The 16,983-nt window shown below is 41.5% G+C and overlaps 2 protein-coding genes across 7 annotated transcripts in view; one reads left to right on the plus strand and one right to left on the minus strand.

Annotated features, from left to right (window-relative positions):
- Positions 1 to 16,983, minus strand: part of ASCC1 (activating signal cointegrator 1 complex subunit 1) — a 134,121-nt gene that overhangs the window by 106,219 nt on the left and 10,919 nt on the right. Inside the window, exons 1-2 of one of the 5 annotated variants that reach the window (XM_013983317.2) lie at positions 1,502 to 1,587; positions 785 to 803 (exon numbers count right to left, since the gene is read on the minus strand). The exons of 1 other annotated variant lie outside the window; for it this stretch is intronic. The gene's annotated coding sequence lies outside the window, so the exon portion shown is untranslated. Of the gene's footprint in view, positions 1 to 784; positions 804 to 1,220; positions 1,601 to 16,983 lie in introns of those variants that run through there. 3 more of the 5 variants (NM_001244083.1, XM_005671072.3, NM_001244084.1) reach the window with 3 other exon arrangements.
- ANAPC16 (anaphase promoting complex subunit 16) lies at positions 1,292 to 11,697 on the plus strand. 2 transcript variants are annotated; one of them, XM_013983316.1, is made up of 5 exons: positions 1,345 to 1,433; positions 3,775 to 3,867; positions 4,396 to 4,564; positions 10,040 to 10,114; positions 10,834 to 11,697. In XM_013983316.1, the coding sequence occupies exons 3-5, from the start codon at positions 4,423 to 4,425 to the stop codon at positions 10,947 to 10,949; spliced, it is 333 nt and encodes a 110-aa protein (XP_013838770.1). In that variant the 5' UTR covers positions 1,345 to 1,433; positions 3,775 to 3,867; positions 4,396 to 4,422; the 3' UTR covers positions 10,950 to 11,697. The 2 variants fall into 2 exon arrangements, with proteins under 2 accessions (NP_001177154.1, XP_013838770.1); NM_001190225.1 differs by lacking the exon at positions 3,775 to 3,867 and having other exon boundaries at positions 1,292 to 1,433.

The raw sequence follows: 16,983 nt of genomic DNA on the forward strand, positions 1-16,983 counted from the left end.
CATTAACCTTTAGGAGTAAAATGCAATCTTCTGTGTTTACCTAAACATTTGCAGTGTCTCACCCACTCTAACCAGCATGGTAATTAAGAAAAGCAGGGATATTTAATACACTTATCCTCAAGGGGAGGACAAAAGATCCTGAAGAACTTTTAGAGGTGTTAAAACTATATGCGCAACAAAATCAAAATGCCTATCAGAATCAAATATGACTTAAGCAACATGGTTCTCCAAACGAACACATTGCTGAGGGGAGGAATCCAATTTCTGTGGGCCCCCAAACTGTACATCACTTCACTGAGAGGCCAAGCTTCTAAACATCACTTAAAGAATCAATAATTCTGGAAAGAGGAGTTCCCTTCATTGCTCAGTGGTTAACAAACCCGACTAGGAATCATGAGGATGCGGGTTCCATCCCTGGCCTTGCTCAGTGGGTTAAGGATCCAACATTTCTGTGAGCTGTGGTATAGTTCCTGTGGGCTTAGATCCCCCACGTTGCTGTGGTTGTGGTGTAGGCTGGCAGCTACAGCTTCAATTCGACCCCTAGGCTGGGAAGTTCAACATGCCGTGGGTGCAGCCTGAAAAAAAGAAAAAAAAAATCTGGAAACAAAGATTCCTTATGGGCTAGCCATAGTTAAGCTCAACCAATGTTCCCACTATATGTGTTAGACGGTCATGAAGCCCAAAATAAGTTAGAGTTCCCCCTCAAAAAATCAATTCTCACTAAATACCCTAACGCTCAACCCAATCCCAGCAAGAAAATAGCTTTAATTGGTAATTTGCTTACAGAACCAAGTGGTGATTTCCTGTTGAGATTAGCAGTAAAATGAATAAAATAATAAGTAAAATAAACAGACTTGAATGTCAGAAGGGGTATAATTATCAAGTTTAATGACTTTACATCCTAGTGCCCTATTCCTCCAGGACCTTTCAAATAAATCTCTCCACAAAAGTAGATTTTAATGTTAAGGAAGGGCGCTGAGACTGAGCTCTGGGAAAGAGCGTTGTCTGAGATAGGAAGCTGTTCATCTGCCTTTCCTTGGGATACGAGTCTGCTCAGAAGGATGGCGGAATAACAAATTTAACCCTGCAGCGTGACGGTTTGGTAAGAGAGAGCAAAGCAGAAGGCCTGAAATGCCGTGCGTTAAGATAAAACCCTAAATGACAAAAGTGAGCAAGAAAAAATAAAACGAGTACTCCAAAGGTAGCGGAGAAATACGGACCCCACAGCAAAAAGAAAATCCGGGAACGAGGAGGAGAAGGACCCGGAAGTCCTCTCCGCCCCGGCCACGCCCACTACTGCAAGGGGCACGCGCACGCCGCTGCCGGTCCCTCCACGCGGGCGCGAGCACGGCGCCGCCCTTGTCGATGTTAACTCGGCCGCACCAGTCGGCCTTGGGGGCGGGGCTGTAGGGGAAAGTGCCAAAGCTGCTGAGGTAAGTGGCCGAGGGCTCAGGGACCCTCGAGAGCCTGGTGGAAAGGGACTTGATCTCTGGGATCCTACCTGCAGGGACTAGTAAAATGGAGAAAGTAGGAGGAGGAATGGGAGCCTGCCGCAGAGGGCGTGCAAGAGGAAATTTCCTTAGGCCGCGCCTGGCTAGTGCGCATGCGGGCCGAGGGCTGGCGCCTGCGCAGTGGAACGGCGCTGTTGGCGTAGCCCTCTGGGGACTCGATGGCGGGTCGGGGTGGGGGTGGGGGTGAGGCTGTGGCTGTGACTTGGAGGTAGCTTGAGAACCGTTGGCGTTCTGATCCCTCCTCTTGGCAGCCCATTTCTTTCCGCCCCACTTGTTTTTAGCTGCACATCTTTTTGAATGGTAATCCAGCTGTTTAAGTGAAACACAGCGGAATGAATGTTTTCTTGATGATGGAGTTTAATAATTGCTTCTAATAATTTGCCATTGTACCAGCGTACTTCCTTCAGTATCTTTATGATAGGACATTTTTAAAAGGAAAAGGTTCTTTCTAAGATAGGTATATATCTGCCAGGAAGGAAAGTAGTTTATGAATACGAGGTCATCCCCATCGTATATGAAGTAAATGTGTTGATTATCTCACCAATGTGAACACAGCCGTGCTGTATCTCCCCAGAGAGCATTGTTCTACTGCAAGGATCGCTACTGCTAATAGTTCCAGCTTTCCTGATAGCGTCAAATCCCAGGTTACCTCATCATCAGTATTTAAACATTTGTCAAAATTTTACAGAGCATCAACTTTGGGCATAGCAGCCAAGTGGGAGAAAGAGTTATGTAAATAGATCTGCAGAATGAGGAAGAAAAACAAAATGATAATGAACCAGTCCTCTTCATACCAATCTTCTCTAGCCCCTGGGTAACCTTTGCTGAGCTGCTCGCCCTGTGTTCTGTCATTTGTTCATTATTCAGGAGAAATTGTGATCCAGGTTCTGTGCTAGGCCTCCAGGGTAAAAAGATAACTCCTCCCCCTTTTCCTAAGAAAGGGGTTCTTCCTAAGATTATGAACCTTAAAAGTGTGAAGTGCATGTTAGTGTGAAGTGCATGTTCCCTCTTTCTGAGCAGGTTCTTTCCCCTCTAGGAGTGTGCTGACTATATGTCAAATGGAGGGAGTAATAACTTTTCCCTTGAGTGTGTTGAAACAATAAGTATGAAAAACCGGGATCTGGATAAAGCAGTGAGATCCTGCTGTATGGCACTGGGAACTATATCTAGTCACTTGTGATGAAGCATGATGGAAGATAATGTAAGAAAAAGAATGTATATATGTGTGCGTGACTGGGTCACTTTGCTGTACAGTAGGAAATTGACAGGACACTGTAAACCAACTTAATGGAAAAAATAAAAATCATTTAAAAAAACTGATCTGGCATAGGGAAAAAATGATTCAGGAAAAAATCATTAGTGATTTTGGATAACTAATATTAAGTGTTTACTGTACCTATAACTGTTCAAATTGCTTTAATTATATTAAGCTTCCTAACATGTCTGAGGTAGGCACTATCATTATCCCAATTTTAGAGATGAGGCAACTGAAGAGTAAAGAAGTTAAATGATTTGTCCCGAGTCATACAGATACGAGCCTAGACCAAGAGGCTTCAGCCTGACCTCTTAACCACTATGCTCTTTCACCTCTCACATGGCACATGACATGCCAAAAAGCCATTGTTTAAAATATGGCCCAGCAAATAAGCTAAAGTCTCTACACCTCAGTTTTGTTTGGTCATCTGTAAAATAAGGGAAGTGGATTAGATGACCTTAAAGGAGGAATCTTGTGGTTCTGTGAAATGCTTAACTCATTCAGCAAACATTTATTTAAATCAACAGCTACTTAGTATAGGCCAAGCATAATGTTTGGTTCTGGTGATCCAAGTGACTGCCTTCATAGAACAGTTACAAACTAGGGTTTATTGTTTGTTTCACTTTCATTCATCACATACCACCTGCTGGTAGCACTCAGAATCTCACCTAAATTTTTAAAGCTAGAAATTACTTGGTTGTATTTTTCCACTTAAGTGGAAAACTGCTTATTTATGTTAAAGTTAGTGCTAATTCTGCACTCCGCTTTTCAACCCTGGCTGTTTTGTGTACTGAATGGTAGTTCTGAGTTTGAAAGAAGACTATTCTTTTTAGAAAACATAAACTTTTTAGAATCTTTTGTAAACATGTAGTGTAAATTTCCATTTTGAACTTTTGTAAGGATTCATGTATTTGGTACATATTTTCTCATTTACATGTGGACTTTCTGGTTTTTTTGCTGTGAATGTGACATAGGATTGAACACTCATACCTCCTCTATTCCTAATAGGCCCTGAATTCTAAGACCATTCCTGAGCTGTTTTGTTCCAGTTTTGGGACGCCACCAAGTGATCAATTTGGATATTACATTTGGATGAAAAAGGTTTTTCTAATTTTTAATGAAAGGGCCAATATGTATTTCCTAACCAGTTCCCCTTCCTTGGGAACAGAACACAGTGTTATTCTGGAATTTTATTCGGAAAATTTTATAAGTGAATTTCTTGGTGTGGCTTGGTTAGGATGTATCCAAGACAAACTGTTCTATGAGGCATGGTTGTTTTATCCTCATATATTTTATTTCCTCAGTCAAATTGCTGCCTTGGCACTGCCATATCACCCCTTCATAACCCATAAATCACCCACAGCCAGTCCCAAGTGACATAAACAGTTTGCTAATGATAGGAAGTAGTGTTTTAAGTAGAAAAACTAAGAATAAACATATTTTCACTTAAAATCCTGAGTGACATTTTGGCCTGAGGCATCAATAAAAGATTGTGGGTGTACAGAAGTTAGAAAAAAATTGGAACTCATTCTTTACTAAACTGTATGCTGGCTTTCATGGCGGCTAGAATGAAATGTTGTCAATCTCACTTCCATAAATTTGCCAATTGCTGTTTTTCTTTCTCTGTAGTGAAGTGAGAATTCTACTGGAGAGGAAATGGCTGCCTCATCATCATCCTCCTCAGCTGGTGGGGTCAGCGGAAGTTCTGTCACTGGATCTGGTTTCAGTGTCTCAGACCTTGCCCCACCACGGAAAGCCCTTTTCACCTACCCCAAAGGAGCTGGAGAGATGTTAGAAGGTGATCTCATGCGGCTTTTTGCTGAATAACTGGATTCAGACCTGCAATGAATATTAATTGTAAAGAAGCTATTAAGTGAATGAGAGAAGTTGCCCTGATTTCAGCTCTACACTTAATCTCTTGTCCCCATTTCAAAATAATATCTTTAAAACACAAGTCTTTCTCCAGAATCAGAATTTTGGAGCTGAAAAGGACTTTGGAAATCAAGGAGGTCATCTCTAAGAGGAAATAAAAACCAATCTACTACTCTTATATGTGAAGGTGACTCTCCTGGCCCACTCAGGACAGTGCTATGTGGTTTTTCTAGCACTGGAGCTGGATTTGCATCAAATCACCCCCCATCTTATTCAGCACATGTGTGCAAACTGGCCAAGATCAAGGCACAGGCTGTAATCAAGGCATTGGTACCTAGAATTCATCAGATTCGTGTCACTTTAGGAGCTGGCCCAATAAATTCTTAATAGGGAGCATAAAAAGCAACTGAAGAGCTTATTTAAAATGTGTATTTCTGGGAGTTCCCTTATGGTGCAGCAGGTTAAGTATCTGGCATTTTCACTGCACGGGCTTGGGCTGCTGCTGTGGCTCAGGTCCGGTCTCTGGCCGGGGAACTTCTACATGCCACAGGCGTGGACCCCCAAAATAAATAAATACAAAATAAAAATAAGATGTACATGTCTGGCTCACCTTAGAGATTCCAGATTAGTCTCAGTTGCAGCACAGGAATCTCCAATTTGACTAACATCCAAGGGATTCTCATAAAAGTGGTCCTTAGCTATTATTCTCTCATAAAAGTGGTCCTTAACTATTATTCATCATACCTTGAAAAAAATCAGCAAAGAACATATTAAGGGTTCAAAATCTACTTGGTTCTAGTATATATATATTTTTTTTTTCTTTAAATGTTGCAGATTTCAGTAAGTATATTTAAAAATTAATCTGGAAATGTGTGAGAAAGGTACAAACTGGTTAACAGCTGGCTTTTTGGGGTTCTCTTTATTCATTTATATCAGGTATAATGAAAAGCAGAGGTTTGGATTAAGCCAGGGCAAACAAGAATCATTGGTGACAGGAAAACATGGAAAGACTGGGACTATAAGGCTCTTTTAGAATTTGTTCAAATCATGATTAGTGAAGTAGATAATCAGATAGTGATACATCCTAGGTATACATACTTCTGTCTTTATCTTTTTGTTTTCTTCAATTGTGTTAACTTAATACTTGAGTTAGTATCCCTGAGTCTGGAGGTAGTGAACATTGGGGGCCTCATTTACCATATTTGGCACTAAAAATAAATTATATGCAGCAGAGACCTGGTATTAAGGAATTTTACCAGGGAGTTCCCTTCATGGCTCAGCGGTTAACTAACCCAGCTAGGATCCATGAGGATGCAGGTTTAATCCCTGGCCTTGCTCAGAGGGTTAAGGATCCTGTGTTGCTGTGGCTGTGGTGTAGGCTACAGCTCTGATTCAACCCCTAGCCTGGGAACCTCCATATGCCTCGGGTGCAGCCCTAAAAACCAAAAAAAAAGGAATTTTACCACAAATCAAAAGCTGGAGGCACTTAAATTCTTAATGAATTTTATAGCAGTAGAAGAGGAATCATTGTTTTGTAATGGACCCTAAATGTAAGTCATTTAAATTCTAGTGATAGGAAGAATTTAATACAGACCGTCTTCTTGGACTCAGCTGTCAGCATTCTCGGTCAGTGTACACCAGGTTACTTGGAAACAGTAAAGAAGAAAGCCTTCTGAGATTAATCGGAATGTTGATGTTCTAATAAGTTATAGCTCTGCCCATTTTTATTCCATCCTATTGTGCTCCATGGAGGACTGTGTTGGCTTTCTGTTGTAGCATGAATTTACATTTAAATTCACAGTGCACAGTTTTGATTCTCTTCCTTAGGTTAAAAGTTTCACCTATATTTTAAAGCTGTTTACATTTAAAGACAGACTATGAAAACTTAAGAGATGGCAGTCCTTTATCCTGGTCAAATGAAGAATGATAAATTGAAAATGTGGGTTAATAATGATGCTAGATTTGGAAGCATTGTCTGCCATTTTTATAGATGATGCTTTTATTCGAGTAATGTAATAGACATGTACTTGACCATTTTTCTTACAGTAGTTTAATCAAATACAGGCATAGCTTGTTTTATTGGGCTTCTCACCTACTGTGTTTTTTTTACAAATTGAAGGTTTTTGGCAACCCTGCCCTAAACAAGTCTGTTGGCACTATTTTCCCAACAGCAATTATTTACTTCATTGTGTCTCTGTGTCACATTTTGGTAATTCTCACCATATTTCAAACCCTCCACCAATAAAAAGATTATAGTAATTCTCACCATATTTCAAACCCTCCACCAATAAAAAGATTATAATTTGGCTCAATAATAGCATTTTTTTAGCAATAAAGTTGTTTTAATTTTTTATCATAGTTGATTTACAATGTTCTATCAATTTCTGCTGTACAGCAAAGTGACCCAGTTATGCATATATATATACATTCTTTTTCTCATAATATCTTCCATCATGTTCCATCACAAGTGATTAGAAGTAGTTCCCTGTGCTAAATACAGCAGGACCTCATTGCTTATCCACTCCAAATGGAATGGTTTGCATCTATTAACCCCAAACTCCCAGGCCATGCCACTCCCTCCCCCACCTCCTCCCCACCAGCAACCACAAGTCTGTTCTACAGAACAGAAACAAACTCGTGTACACAGAGAATAAGTATTTTTTAATTAAGGTATGTACTTTTTTTTAGACATAATGCACTTAATAGACTATAGTGTTATTATAAACGTAATTTATAGGCACTGGGAAACCAAAAAATTAGTGTGAGTTGCTTTATTGCAGTGGTCTGGACCCAAGCCCACAATATCTTTAAGATATGCCTTATGAAAATAGAGTAGGAAGAGTTATCTCCTCAGAGTAAGGAACAAAAGCAATTAGGAATCAAGATTGGATGCTGTTTATAATCTTAGCAGGTTCAACTTGATCTTGCATCCTCCTGAGTCTAGGATAATAAACCCAAATAACCTGTACTTAACCTTGTAAATTAACTTTTTTGTGTATCTGCTCTCTGATAACAGACATCTCACATAAGCAGTTTATTGTGGAGGACTTTTCAGCATTTCCCTGCCCTTGGCTAGGATTGTCCTCACCCAGTTATTAGTAAGCAAATTAAAGACTGCCTTCCAGCCCAGAAATGGCTGAATTTTAGTGACACTGTAGGCCATTGAAGCCTAAATTACCTGGCATTGTCTATTTGCCTGCTGTGAGGTAATACTCTTTTAAATGAATTTGTTAGCATCTTGTTTATTGGAGTTGGCAATGGTATTAGATTTGGACAATTTACTGACCTTTTCACCATTTATAACCTTTGCTTGTCCCATAAGAGGAAAGCTGACATATTGCTACTTGGTGTCTTACAAAGGGTTTGATTACAGTTTCTAAAAGGAAGACAGACTGCCCTAAGCTGACTTCTTTCTGGAGAAATTCCAGGCTTTAGGCTGGTACAGATATCACATCTAATAGGATGTGGCTAAGAAGCAGTGGACTTTGTGGTTAATACAGAGCTGCAAATCAGCAAAAGTGTGTTCCATAGACATAGAGAGTGGCAAAGTGAAATGCAGGTGCCTTTTTGAAAGATTAGCTTACATCCTTTTGAAGTTCATTACCAAGGGAAATATGCAAATGTTATAATTTAAGCATTTATCCTCATAGCACCTGTGATTAAATGTAAGTGGGAGGTAGCACTTCCAAATAAATCTTGGCCTGATCCTTAGAGCCAGAATCCCCAAAGTTCAGGATCAGACCATCTGAGAAGTGAGCTCTAGTTCTCCATGCTTTGCTCTTTCTAAAATAAAACGTAAGTTATATTTGATTCTTTAAGCAAAGGTATGAAGACTGGCATATTTACACAGAAGAGCTGTAATAATAGTGTCATTGGTGTCAAATGGTCACACAGTCCCTCTTCCATAGTGGGATTCATAGTTATTTGCTGGCCATTACCCTTATCTAAAAATCTCAGTGATATCATTAGCTTACCTTGCTCTTTGAATAATGTATAACATTCAGTCAATTGAAAATTTAAAAAAAATTTGCTCAGTTTAATCTGCCCACAAATGACTTACATTCAGCCAGAGGAACAGGGTTGGGAGGAGGGGATAGGATCCTATCCCAGAGAGCACAATAGGTAGAAAAGAGGTTGAATTTGAAGAATAACATTCTCCCCAAAGTGTACATCACTCTATGAAAAAAACTGTATTTTGAAATGATAGCATAATATCACACGTTATGACACAATATAATATATATTATATACAGAAAGAATTATATTATTTTTTGCATCAATTTTGAAGATAATATTAGAAGCCCTCTTGGTTGTATATTCAAGCTATTTGAATACAACATTTATAGTTTTTCTTTTTATCATGAGCTTCTGAAATAAGATCTGCCTTGTGTGAAACTCAGCATGAAGCCAGGATGTGTTAGTCCTATCTCCTTGTCACTTAATACCTGGCTGACACACCAACCCAACCCATGATTGATGTGTGAGTGCTTGACACCTAGTAGTGCTGGCATGACCTTCCGCCTAAAAAAAGACAGCTGTGTCTTCCCCTTCTGTTTGTTTCAGGATTTTTGCAATAAGATCCCTTCCCCAAATGGTTTCTGCTATCCTTTTAAAAGTCACATTCTCCTACATGAGTTCTGTATCTTCTGGGCTAGGTTTTGCTGTATCAGCCCTTGCCTGACAAGGAATAACATGAACTAGCTTATGTTTCACAATCTTCTTCCAGCTACTGTGGTGACTGAGTTAGCTACCTTCTTGTTGCCAGTTCTGGCACCAGTACAGTGCTAGGTTCTGAAATTGCACCATACTCTTATCGCCATGCAAATTGCAGTGTTTTGGTTCAGTTGGAAAATCAAGGTTACAATTTGCGTTTACAGGATGAAATTTCCCAGCAGTGTTTTGTGATGGTCATAGTGATGTAATTTGATATCTATGTAATATCAACAACAACTATTTTTTCCTCAGCTTTACTTTTTAGAATGAAAATGGTTTAGAGTTTTGTTATACCTTTGTTTTTGGAAAGCACAGGGGCCACATGGCCACATGTGTCAGCTGTCAGTATTTGCTTGACCTACACAATAGAACATTAAGAAGTTGTCAGGTTAGGATGGGGGAACTGTTGACCAGGACGTCAGACTGGGATTTCTTGTTTTTGTTTTTTTAAACATTATTTTTAAACTCTTGAACAAGTAGAGGCACTATTTTAATATTCTAGGTATAGAAGAAGTAGCTTTTATAACAGAGCAGTGTTAGTTTTAAATGAAATAGAAGCCCTCTTTGTAAACACTGAAAACTAGACTCTGAATGTAAAAGTAGGGAAAAGAATGGACATGTTTACTTGGTTTATCAGAAGCCATAAAACCCTTAGAGCAGATTAAAACTTTTCCTCTTCTGTTTGTAGATGGCTCTGAGAGATTCCTCTGTGAATCCGTTTTCAGTTATCAGGTGGCATCGACGCTTAAACAGGTGAAACATGGTAAGCACGTGAGTGTTATATACTTTACGAGAATAAATTTACTGGGGGACTTGGGTCAGAGTGCTCTGTAACAAAAATTCATTAAGGCTTTTTAAGTGGACTTTCCAATTACCTGCAGACAAGACCATTCTACAGTCTTAATCTAGACATAATGTCCACATTGAGGCTTAATGTTGAAGTCCAAGGGGTAGTTTTCCAGGGGAGTTAATGCTTCCTACTCTTGTATTGCTTTTTCTTCTCCTTTCTGAAACCTTCTTTTAGTGTCGTCCTCCTTTGGTTACCATCATCATCTTCATCTTCAGATATTTATGTAATACCTTTTGGTCCACCTGGACTCTAAGTTCCTGGTAGCACCTTCTCCATTCTATCGTGTCTCACCAGGTCTTCATTTGTGCATCAGGGAACTCTGTTGCCCCACCAGACTGGACTGTTTCTCCATTGATAGCACGGTGGGGCCAGGGGCGGGGGGGTGCAATTGCTGGTAACCCTGGGTTTTTATTGTACAAATCACAAATTTAGTACACAAATGGCATGGAGGATAAGTATAATTTTTTTAAAAAAAGATTAAGTCTTCTGACCAACACAGGATAAGGACTACTAGAATATGGAAGGGAGAGATCTTTCTAGAAATTATTTTTAAATCATCATCATGTCGGTGGTTGGTGACTGTCTCATGGGAAATACATTGTATTATATATTATCTCCTTGACTCTTTACAGATCAGCAAGTTGCTCGGATGGAAAAACTAGCTAGTTTGGTAGAAGAGCTGGAGGCAGATGAGTGGCGGTTTAAACCCATCGAGCAGCTTTTGGGCTTCACACCCTCTTCAGGTTGACCTTGCCTGGATGTTCACCTCTGGTGCACAAGTACAGGTCCAGCGAGAAACTTTTGTTACAGATTACATAGCCATCCAGAGACTCACAGCTCCATCCCCGAATTGTTATTTCACATGCGTACTTGGTTTCTCTGTATCTATCCACAAGCAACAAAAACTTAAATGTGTGATCTTGCAGGGAGAATTTTTGTTTGTTTTAAAAAGTATTGAGAATCATATTTAGACAATCAGTGTCAGAGAACCAAGAGGTTTGGGTTTAAGAGAGATTTATAAAACTTCACAAGCCAGGACACATCCCCGAATTGGCCAACTGAATGGCATCCCTCCTGTCATTTTGTGCAGTTCCTAGAATCCTCCACCCCTCAAGTCCAAGGTCAAGAACTGGAGTTAGAAAATACAGCATTTCTAAAAAAAAAGAAAAGAAAAGAAAAGAAAATACAGCATTTCTGACCTAAAACAGTTCTTTCTGCAAATGAATGTGGTTTCAACTCAGGACCTGTCCAAATTAGGAATTTTTAAATGTTGGGGGTTTTTTTCTATTTTTAAACATCTAATTCTATAGATTCTAACTTTTTCTAACCTCTTCTAGGCATGCCAGATGCTGGCAAAAAGAACTGCTTTTTAAATGTTGAAGCACTTGTAAAAATAAAGCAGTGAGCAAAATCCTTTTAAACATAGAAATCCTGAGTTCATCGTGTTGGTGGGCTCAGGCAATTCCGTAGCAAATAAATCCTTTGAAAGAGCTCCACATTGGTTTCTTTATCCCTTCAAAGCCTCAGGGATTTGGGATGGGGGAAGAGGTCAAATTGCTTTTTCTAAGAAGGGAATCTAAAAACCATTTCTCCTGAGCAAATGGCAGGTTGGCTTTATCTCAGGGATATTTGTCTTTTCAGAAGTATGTGAATTTATCTTATCAATATGTGAGTAGGCTTTTTTTACCATAATAAGGAAAATCTTAGAAAGTTAAGAGGTGTCCTTTGTTTTTCCTCATGGGACCCTGCCAGGGCCCACACTGCATAGTTAAGAGAAGCATTTATTAGATTGTATGCAAGTTTTGCCTCAGACAGCATTTTCCTTTCTCCTCATTATAACTTGTACCTGAGTTGCTTAATTGTGGATAAATATAATCCCAGTAGCAACTGGACTTAATCTCAGGAGTAGGGAATGTTTTAACACATACTACGTGACAGGGAGGTGGTGACCTCCTTGAGTCGATAAAGAATCTGAGCACACAAAAGTTAAAGACCTGCCCATGGTCACATAGCCCAGAAAGAAGAAAATTTTGGAACTTGGAATAGACTGCAGATGATTGACAATTCAGCCCAGTATCTTGTCTCTAAAGCACATCAGAGCACAAAAATTAGCCTTCAAACTCACCTATTTCCATATTAATACTTCTTAAACTAGTTCCACATTTGAAAGCCATTGGGTTTCCTAATATTGTCCTTTTTGGCATTAACCATCTTGTTGATTACCAAAGGAAAAATTTTAAATACCTAGTCTGCAATAAACCTCTAAATCATATTTTCAGTGACAGTTCAGAAGCAGTCACTAACTTTCATTTGACTTATTTATGTAACAGTACAGCATAGACACCGTATCACTTCGTCTTTACCCTTTGATATTTGAACTTATCACAGAATATTTTTCTCTTGAAACTGGACCTTTTTTTTTTTTTTTCTTTTTAAGGCCGCACCTGTAGCATATGGAAATTCCTGGGCTAGGGGTCAAATCAGGACTGCAGGCCTACGCCACAGCCACAGCAGTGCCAGATCTGAGCCACATCTGTGACCTACACCAAAGCTTATGGCAACACCCAATCCTTAACCCACTGAGCAAGGCCAGGGATTGAACCCTCATCCTCATGGATATTAGTCAGGTTCTTTTCCACTGAGCGACAACAGGAACTCCTGGACATTTCTTTTTAGGTCCTTAGAAATTGAAGTAAGCCTAGAGTTGATCAGAAAAACTTTCTGAAGCACCTTTCCCTGTGATCATTCAGCCTCTACTTGAGCACGACCCTTAAATAAATAACAAGAACCTATGTGTAGCAGAGGAAAATCTGCTCGATAGTTTGTAATAACGTAAACGGAAAAAAGAATGGATATATGTACGACTGATTCACTTTGCTGTACACCTGAAACTAATACAACATCTAGCTCATCCCCCTGGTTGATAGACAGGACGTCAAAACCTTGTTTTATTCATTGCTCTATGTTCAGTACCTAGAACACTACCTGGCACATAGTAGGTATGCAACAGGTATTTATTGAGAAAATAAATTATGAATTTGCATCTTTACACTGTTTTAGAAAGTGTGTTGTTAGCTATTTACAGTGCAGCATCCATAGTGGAGAAATGCCTACAGTAATTGAAATAGGTGGTGGGCAGAGCCAAGACAATAACCCAAATCTCAGCCCAGAGCGCTCCATTATGCTGCACTGACAGGTGGAGGTGATGAAACAAATAGAAACCGTGCCCAAAGCAGCCACGTCTCACATGATCCCCTCTGTGTGAGGAGCCAGGCTGAATGATGCTGGTGGCTTCCTGCCCTCCGCATGGGCTCCTGCACATGGGCCCCATTGTAGCCTCACATGTCAACATCCACAAGCTGCTCTCCACCTCTCCAGATACTTTAATTCCTCTAGTCAGGTTTCCCCAGAGGAACTGTTTCTCCGGAATCTGTTTACTTCATTTTTATAATACAAGCTCTACGTAATAAAACAATGTACAGTGTTTTTGTTTTTTTGTCTTTTTAGGGCCACATCTGTGACATATGGAGGTTCCCAGGCTAGGGGTCGAACTGGAACTACAGCTGCCAGCCTAAACCACAGCTACAGCAATGTGGGATCCGAGCCGCGTCTGCGACCTACACCACAGCTCACGGCGATGCTGGATCCTTAACCCACTGAGCGAGGCCAGAGATGGAACCCTTAACCTCATGGTTACTAGTCAGGTTCGTTAACCACTGGGCCACGACAGGAACTCCCAATGTACAGTTTAATACCAGCAACAAGAGAAGCTGTTTACTTCCAAGTATCTTTTATTCACTCAGCAGACATTTTCTGAACACTTACTGTGTGTCTAGTATCTGCTAGATGCTGAGGATATGCTGTCAAACAAGATACAGTCACCAGCCTCAAGGTTATAAATATATTAAGAGATGCAAAGGGGTAATTTTCAGTATTAAAAGTCTCTGATAACAGGAAACATAAGATGCTATAAAACCAGGGACAGTTATTCCGGCTGAGAAGGGGTCAGAGAAGACTTCCTAGAAGGATGGTATTTAGGCTGAGACCGGAAGGACACGGTAGGGTGGGAACGAAGGACTTTTTAGGTGGATGGAACAAAATATGCACAGGCCCAGGAGTGAGGAAAGGCATCTTGCTTCTGTGGGACTGCAGATGCTCTGCATGCCTGGTTCAGAAAGTATAAGGGCAAGAGATGAGACAGGATTGGACCTGATGGGTTTTGCTAAGGAATTTGAACTTCAACTAGAGAACAGTGGGGAGCCATTAAAGGGTTTGAAGCAGGGGAATGACAAGATCTATTTTCGGAAATTTTAGTTGGAAGGAATAGTGGCAAATCACTGGCAGTAAGATCCAGATCCTTTTGAAGGGTATGGTGGAAACCCAGGTGAGACATGGCTGCAACCAGATGTGGAGACAAGAGGACAGATTTTATCTGAGGGTTACTCAAGAAGTAGCATATTTAGGACCTGGTGACCCGTCAAACTTGGAGAACTCAGCGAGGACACCCAGGTTTCTTGTGTCAGTAGCTGGTGGACTGGTGGTACTATTCACTGAGACAGGGGTACAGGAGAAGAGCAGGCTCCAGATGTCCAAAAGGCAGGTGACTCTATGGTCTACAGCTCAGAGAGAGAGAGCTGGGCTGGACTAAGATTTGAGACTCACCAGCCCAGAGCTTTGCCACCAAAGGTGGGCATGGATGGTATTGCCCAGGGAGAGAGCCCATGGAGTGAGATGAGAATTGGAACCCTAGCATCTAAGGGACAATAGAGGAGGAGCCCAGGAAAGCAACAGGCAGGAAGTGACCAGAGAGAGAAAAGGAGGAGTGTGGCATCATGGAAACCAAGGGGAAAGGACATTTTGAGAAGGAGGCAGCTGCAAACAGCAGTATCTGGTGCAGCCAAGCGGTTAACTGAGAGGGATGGAGAAGACCTTTGGATTTTAGCAAGGAGCTTGTTGCCAACTTTATCTCAAGAGCAGCCACCTTAGTGGCACAGGGGAGGCAGAGCCAGACTGCTGTGGCTGGGAGAGTGAGTGGACAGTGAAAATGTGGGGCCAGAGCTAGGCAACAGTTTTAACAGGAAGAGGAGGCAAAAACGGGGGACAGCTAAAGGAGGACACACAGTGGAGACATTTGTTTCGGGGAGAGGTCAAAGAGAAAGGATGTATAATTGAGTGTGTAAGGTCCCTGAGGAAGTGGGAGGGATGGGATCCAGAGCCCAGGTGGAGTGAGTACTCTTAGAGGGACAGAGGGGGAAAGGATGGTGCTGATGTGGGTAAATGAACAGGTGAGGTGGCAGGAAGTTGAGGGAGTTCCCATCAGATGGCTTCGATTTTCTCTGTGCTGGAGGAGGCAGGTTGGGCCTATAGAAGGGGCAGGAGGAAGTAGGGACCAAGGGCTTGGGAATGGTCCCCGTGAAGAATGGGAGAGAGCTGACCAGGGTCAGAGCATTGCCAAGCTCATTCAGAGGTCACTTGCCAAGCCCTTGAACTTGCAACGGCACTAAACTTGGGGGATGTATACCAGCAGCTCCTAGCAGCCTGGCAGTAGGAATGGAAAAAATGAATAGTCGGTGGTTACAGTTTTACATGGTAAGGGCCAGAGGATAAGCAAATTGTTGGTCTAGGGCTAGTGAGGGAAGGAAGTGAAAATGAGAAGAGGTTACCAGAGAGAAATTAAAGGGTCAGACATTTTGTTGAGGGCCTACTATGTCTCTGGTAATCGGTAAGGAGACAAAGATGTGGCAATGGTTCCCATACCAGCTGTGCCTCAGAATCAAGCTGCATTAAAATTCAGACCTGGAGTTCCTGTCGTGGCTCAGTGGTTAACAAATCCAACTAGGAACCACGAGGTTGCGGGTTCGATCCCTGGCCTTGCTCAGTGGGTTAAGGATCTGGCATTGCCGTGAGCTGTGGTGTAGGTTGCAGACGTGGCTTGGATCCCACGTTGCTGTGGCTCTGGCGTAGGCTGGTGGCTACAGCTCCGATTCGACCCCTAGCCTAAGAACCTCCATATGCTGCGGGAGCAGCTCTAGAAAAGGCAAAAAGACAAAAAAACAAAAACAACTCAGACTCCTTGGCCTCATTCCTGGGGTCCAAGGGGTCTGTGATTGGGGGTCATGTGACTCTCTTGCAGCCAGGTTTGGAAACCATTTTGGCCAATGGAAAAAGCAGACAAGTAAACAGACATATGGAATATACATAGTGTCCTAACTCTGTGACTCTGGTCTATAAGAGGTGCTGTGGAAGCCACGAGGGCCTGGAGGTGGGAAAGGAGAGACAACAAGGAAATTTTCCTAGAGAAGGTGAGCCTGGGCCTGAATGTGACTGGTCAATCCTAGTTAGAGGGGAAGACGCCAAAGCAGCATTCCAAGTACAGGGAACAGCACGTGCATAGGCAGGGCCGCATTCGTGGAACTCCAAGTCATTTGGTGTGACTGGAGCTGAGCGTGTAAACAGGGGAGGGGCATGATCTCTCAGAAGCAAGCAAGAAGCAGAATGTTTTGAGCCTCATTCACCGTGCCCCACTTTCCATCAAAAGAGCATTTCTCTGACGTGGCCAGGGTACACCTAAGAAAGAGGCCAAGAATCCTGACTTTCACAATAAATAACTTAGGAAGCAGGCTTCTCGGGGCCTGGAAGGCTTAGGCCTTAGGCGAGCATGATGCCTCAGAGGTGATCTTCACAGGCCACTAGGTGGTGGACAGTATTTTTGCTCTGGTTAGAAACTAAGCATTTACAGATTTGTCCTTATTTACTTACTTTTAGGGAAAGGCAGATGTTCT

Source organism: Sus scrofa, chromosome 14 (assembly GCF_000003025.6).
Source record: "Sus scrofa isolate TJ Tabasco breed Duroc chromosome 14, Sscrofa11.1, whole genome shotgun sequence".
Classification (NCBI taxonomy): Eukaryota; Metazoa; Chordata; class Mammalia; order Artiodactyla; family Suidae; genus Sus; species Sus scrofa.

Excerpts from the sequence above, each read along its gene's own strand:
- ANAPC16 (NM_001190225.1), top strand. The coding sequence starts at position 4,423 with ATGGCTGCCTCATCATCATCCTCCTCAGCTGGTGGGGTCAGCGGAAGT. Across the intron at positions 4,565-10,039 it reads AGCTGGAGAGATGTTAGAAG|ATGGCTCTGAGAGATTCCTC; the intron begins GTGATCTCATGC and ends TTCTGTTTGTAG. Across the intron at positions 10,115-10,833 it reads GCTTAAACAGGTGAAACATG|ATCAGCAAGTTGCTCGGATG; the intron begins GTAAGCACGTGA and ends GACTCTTTACAG.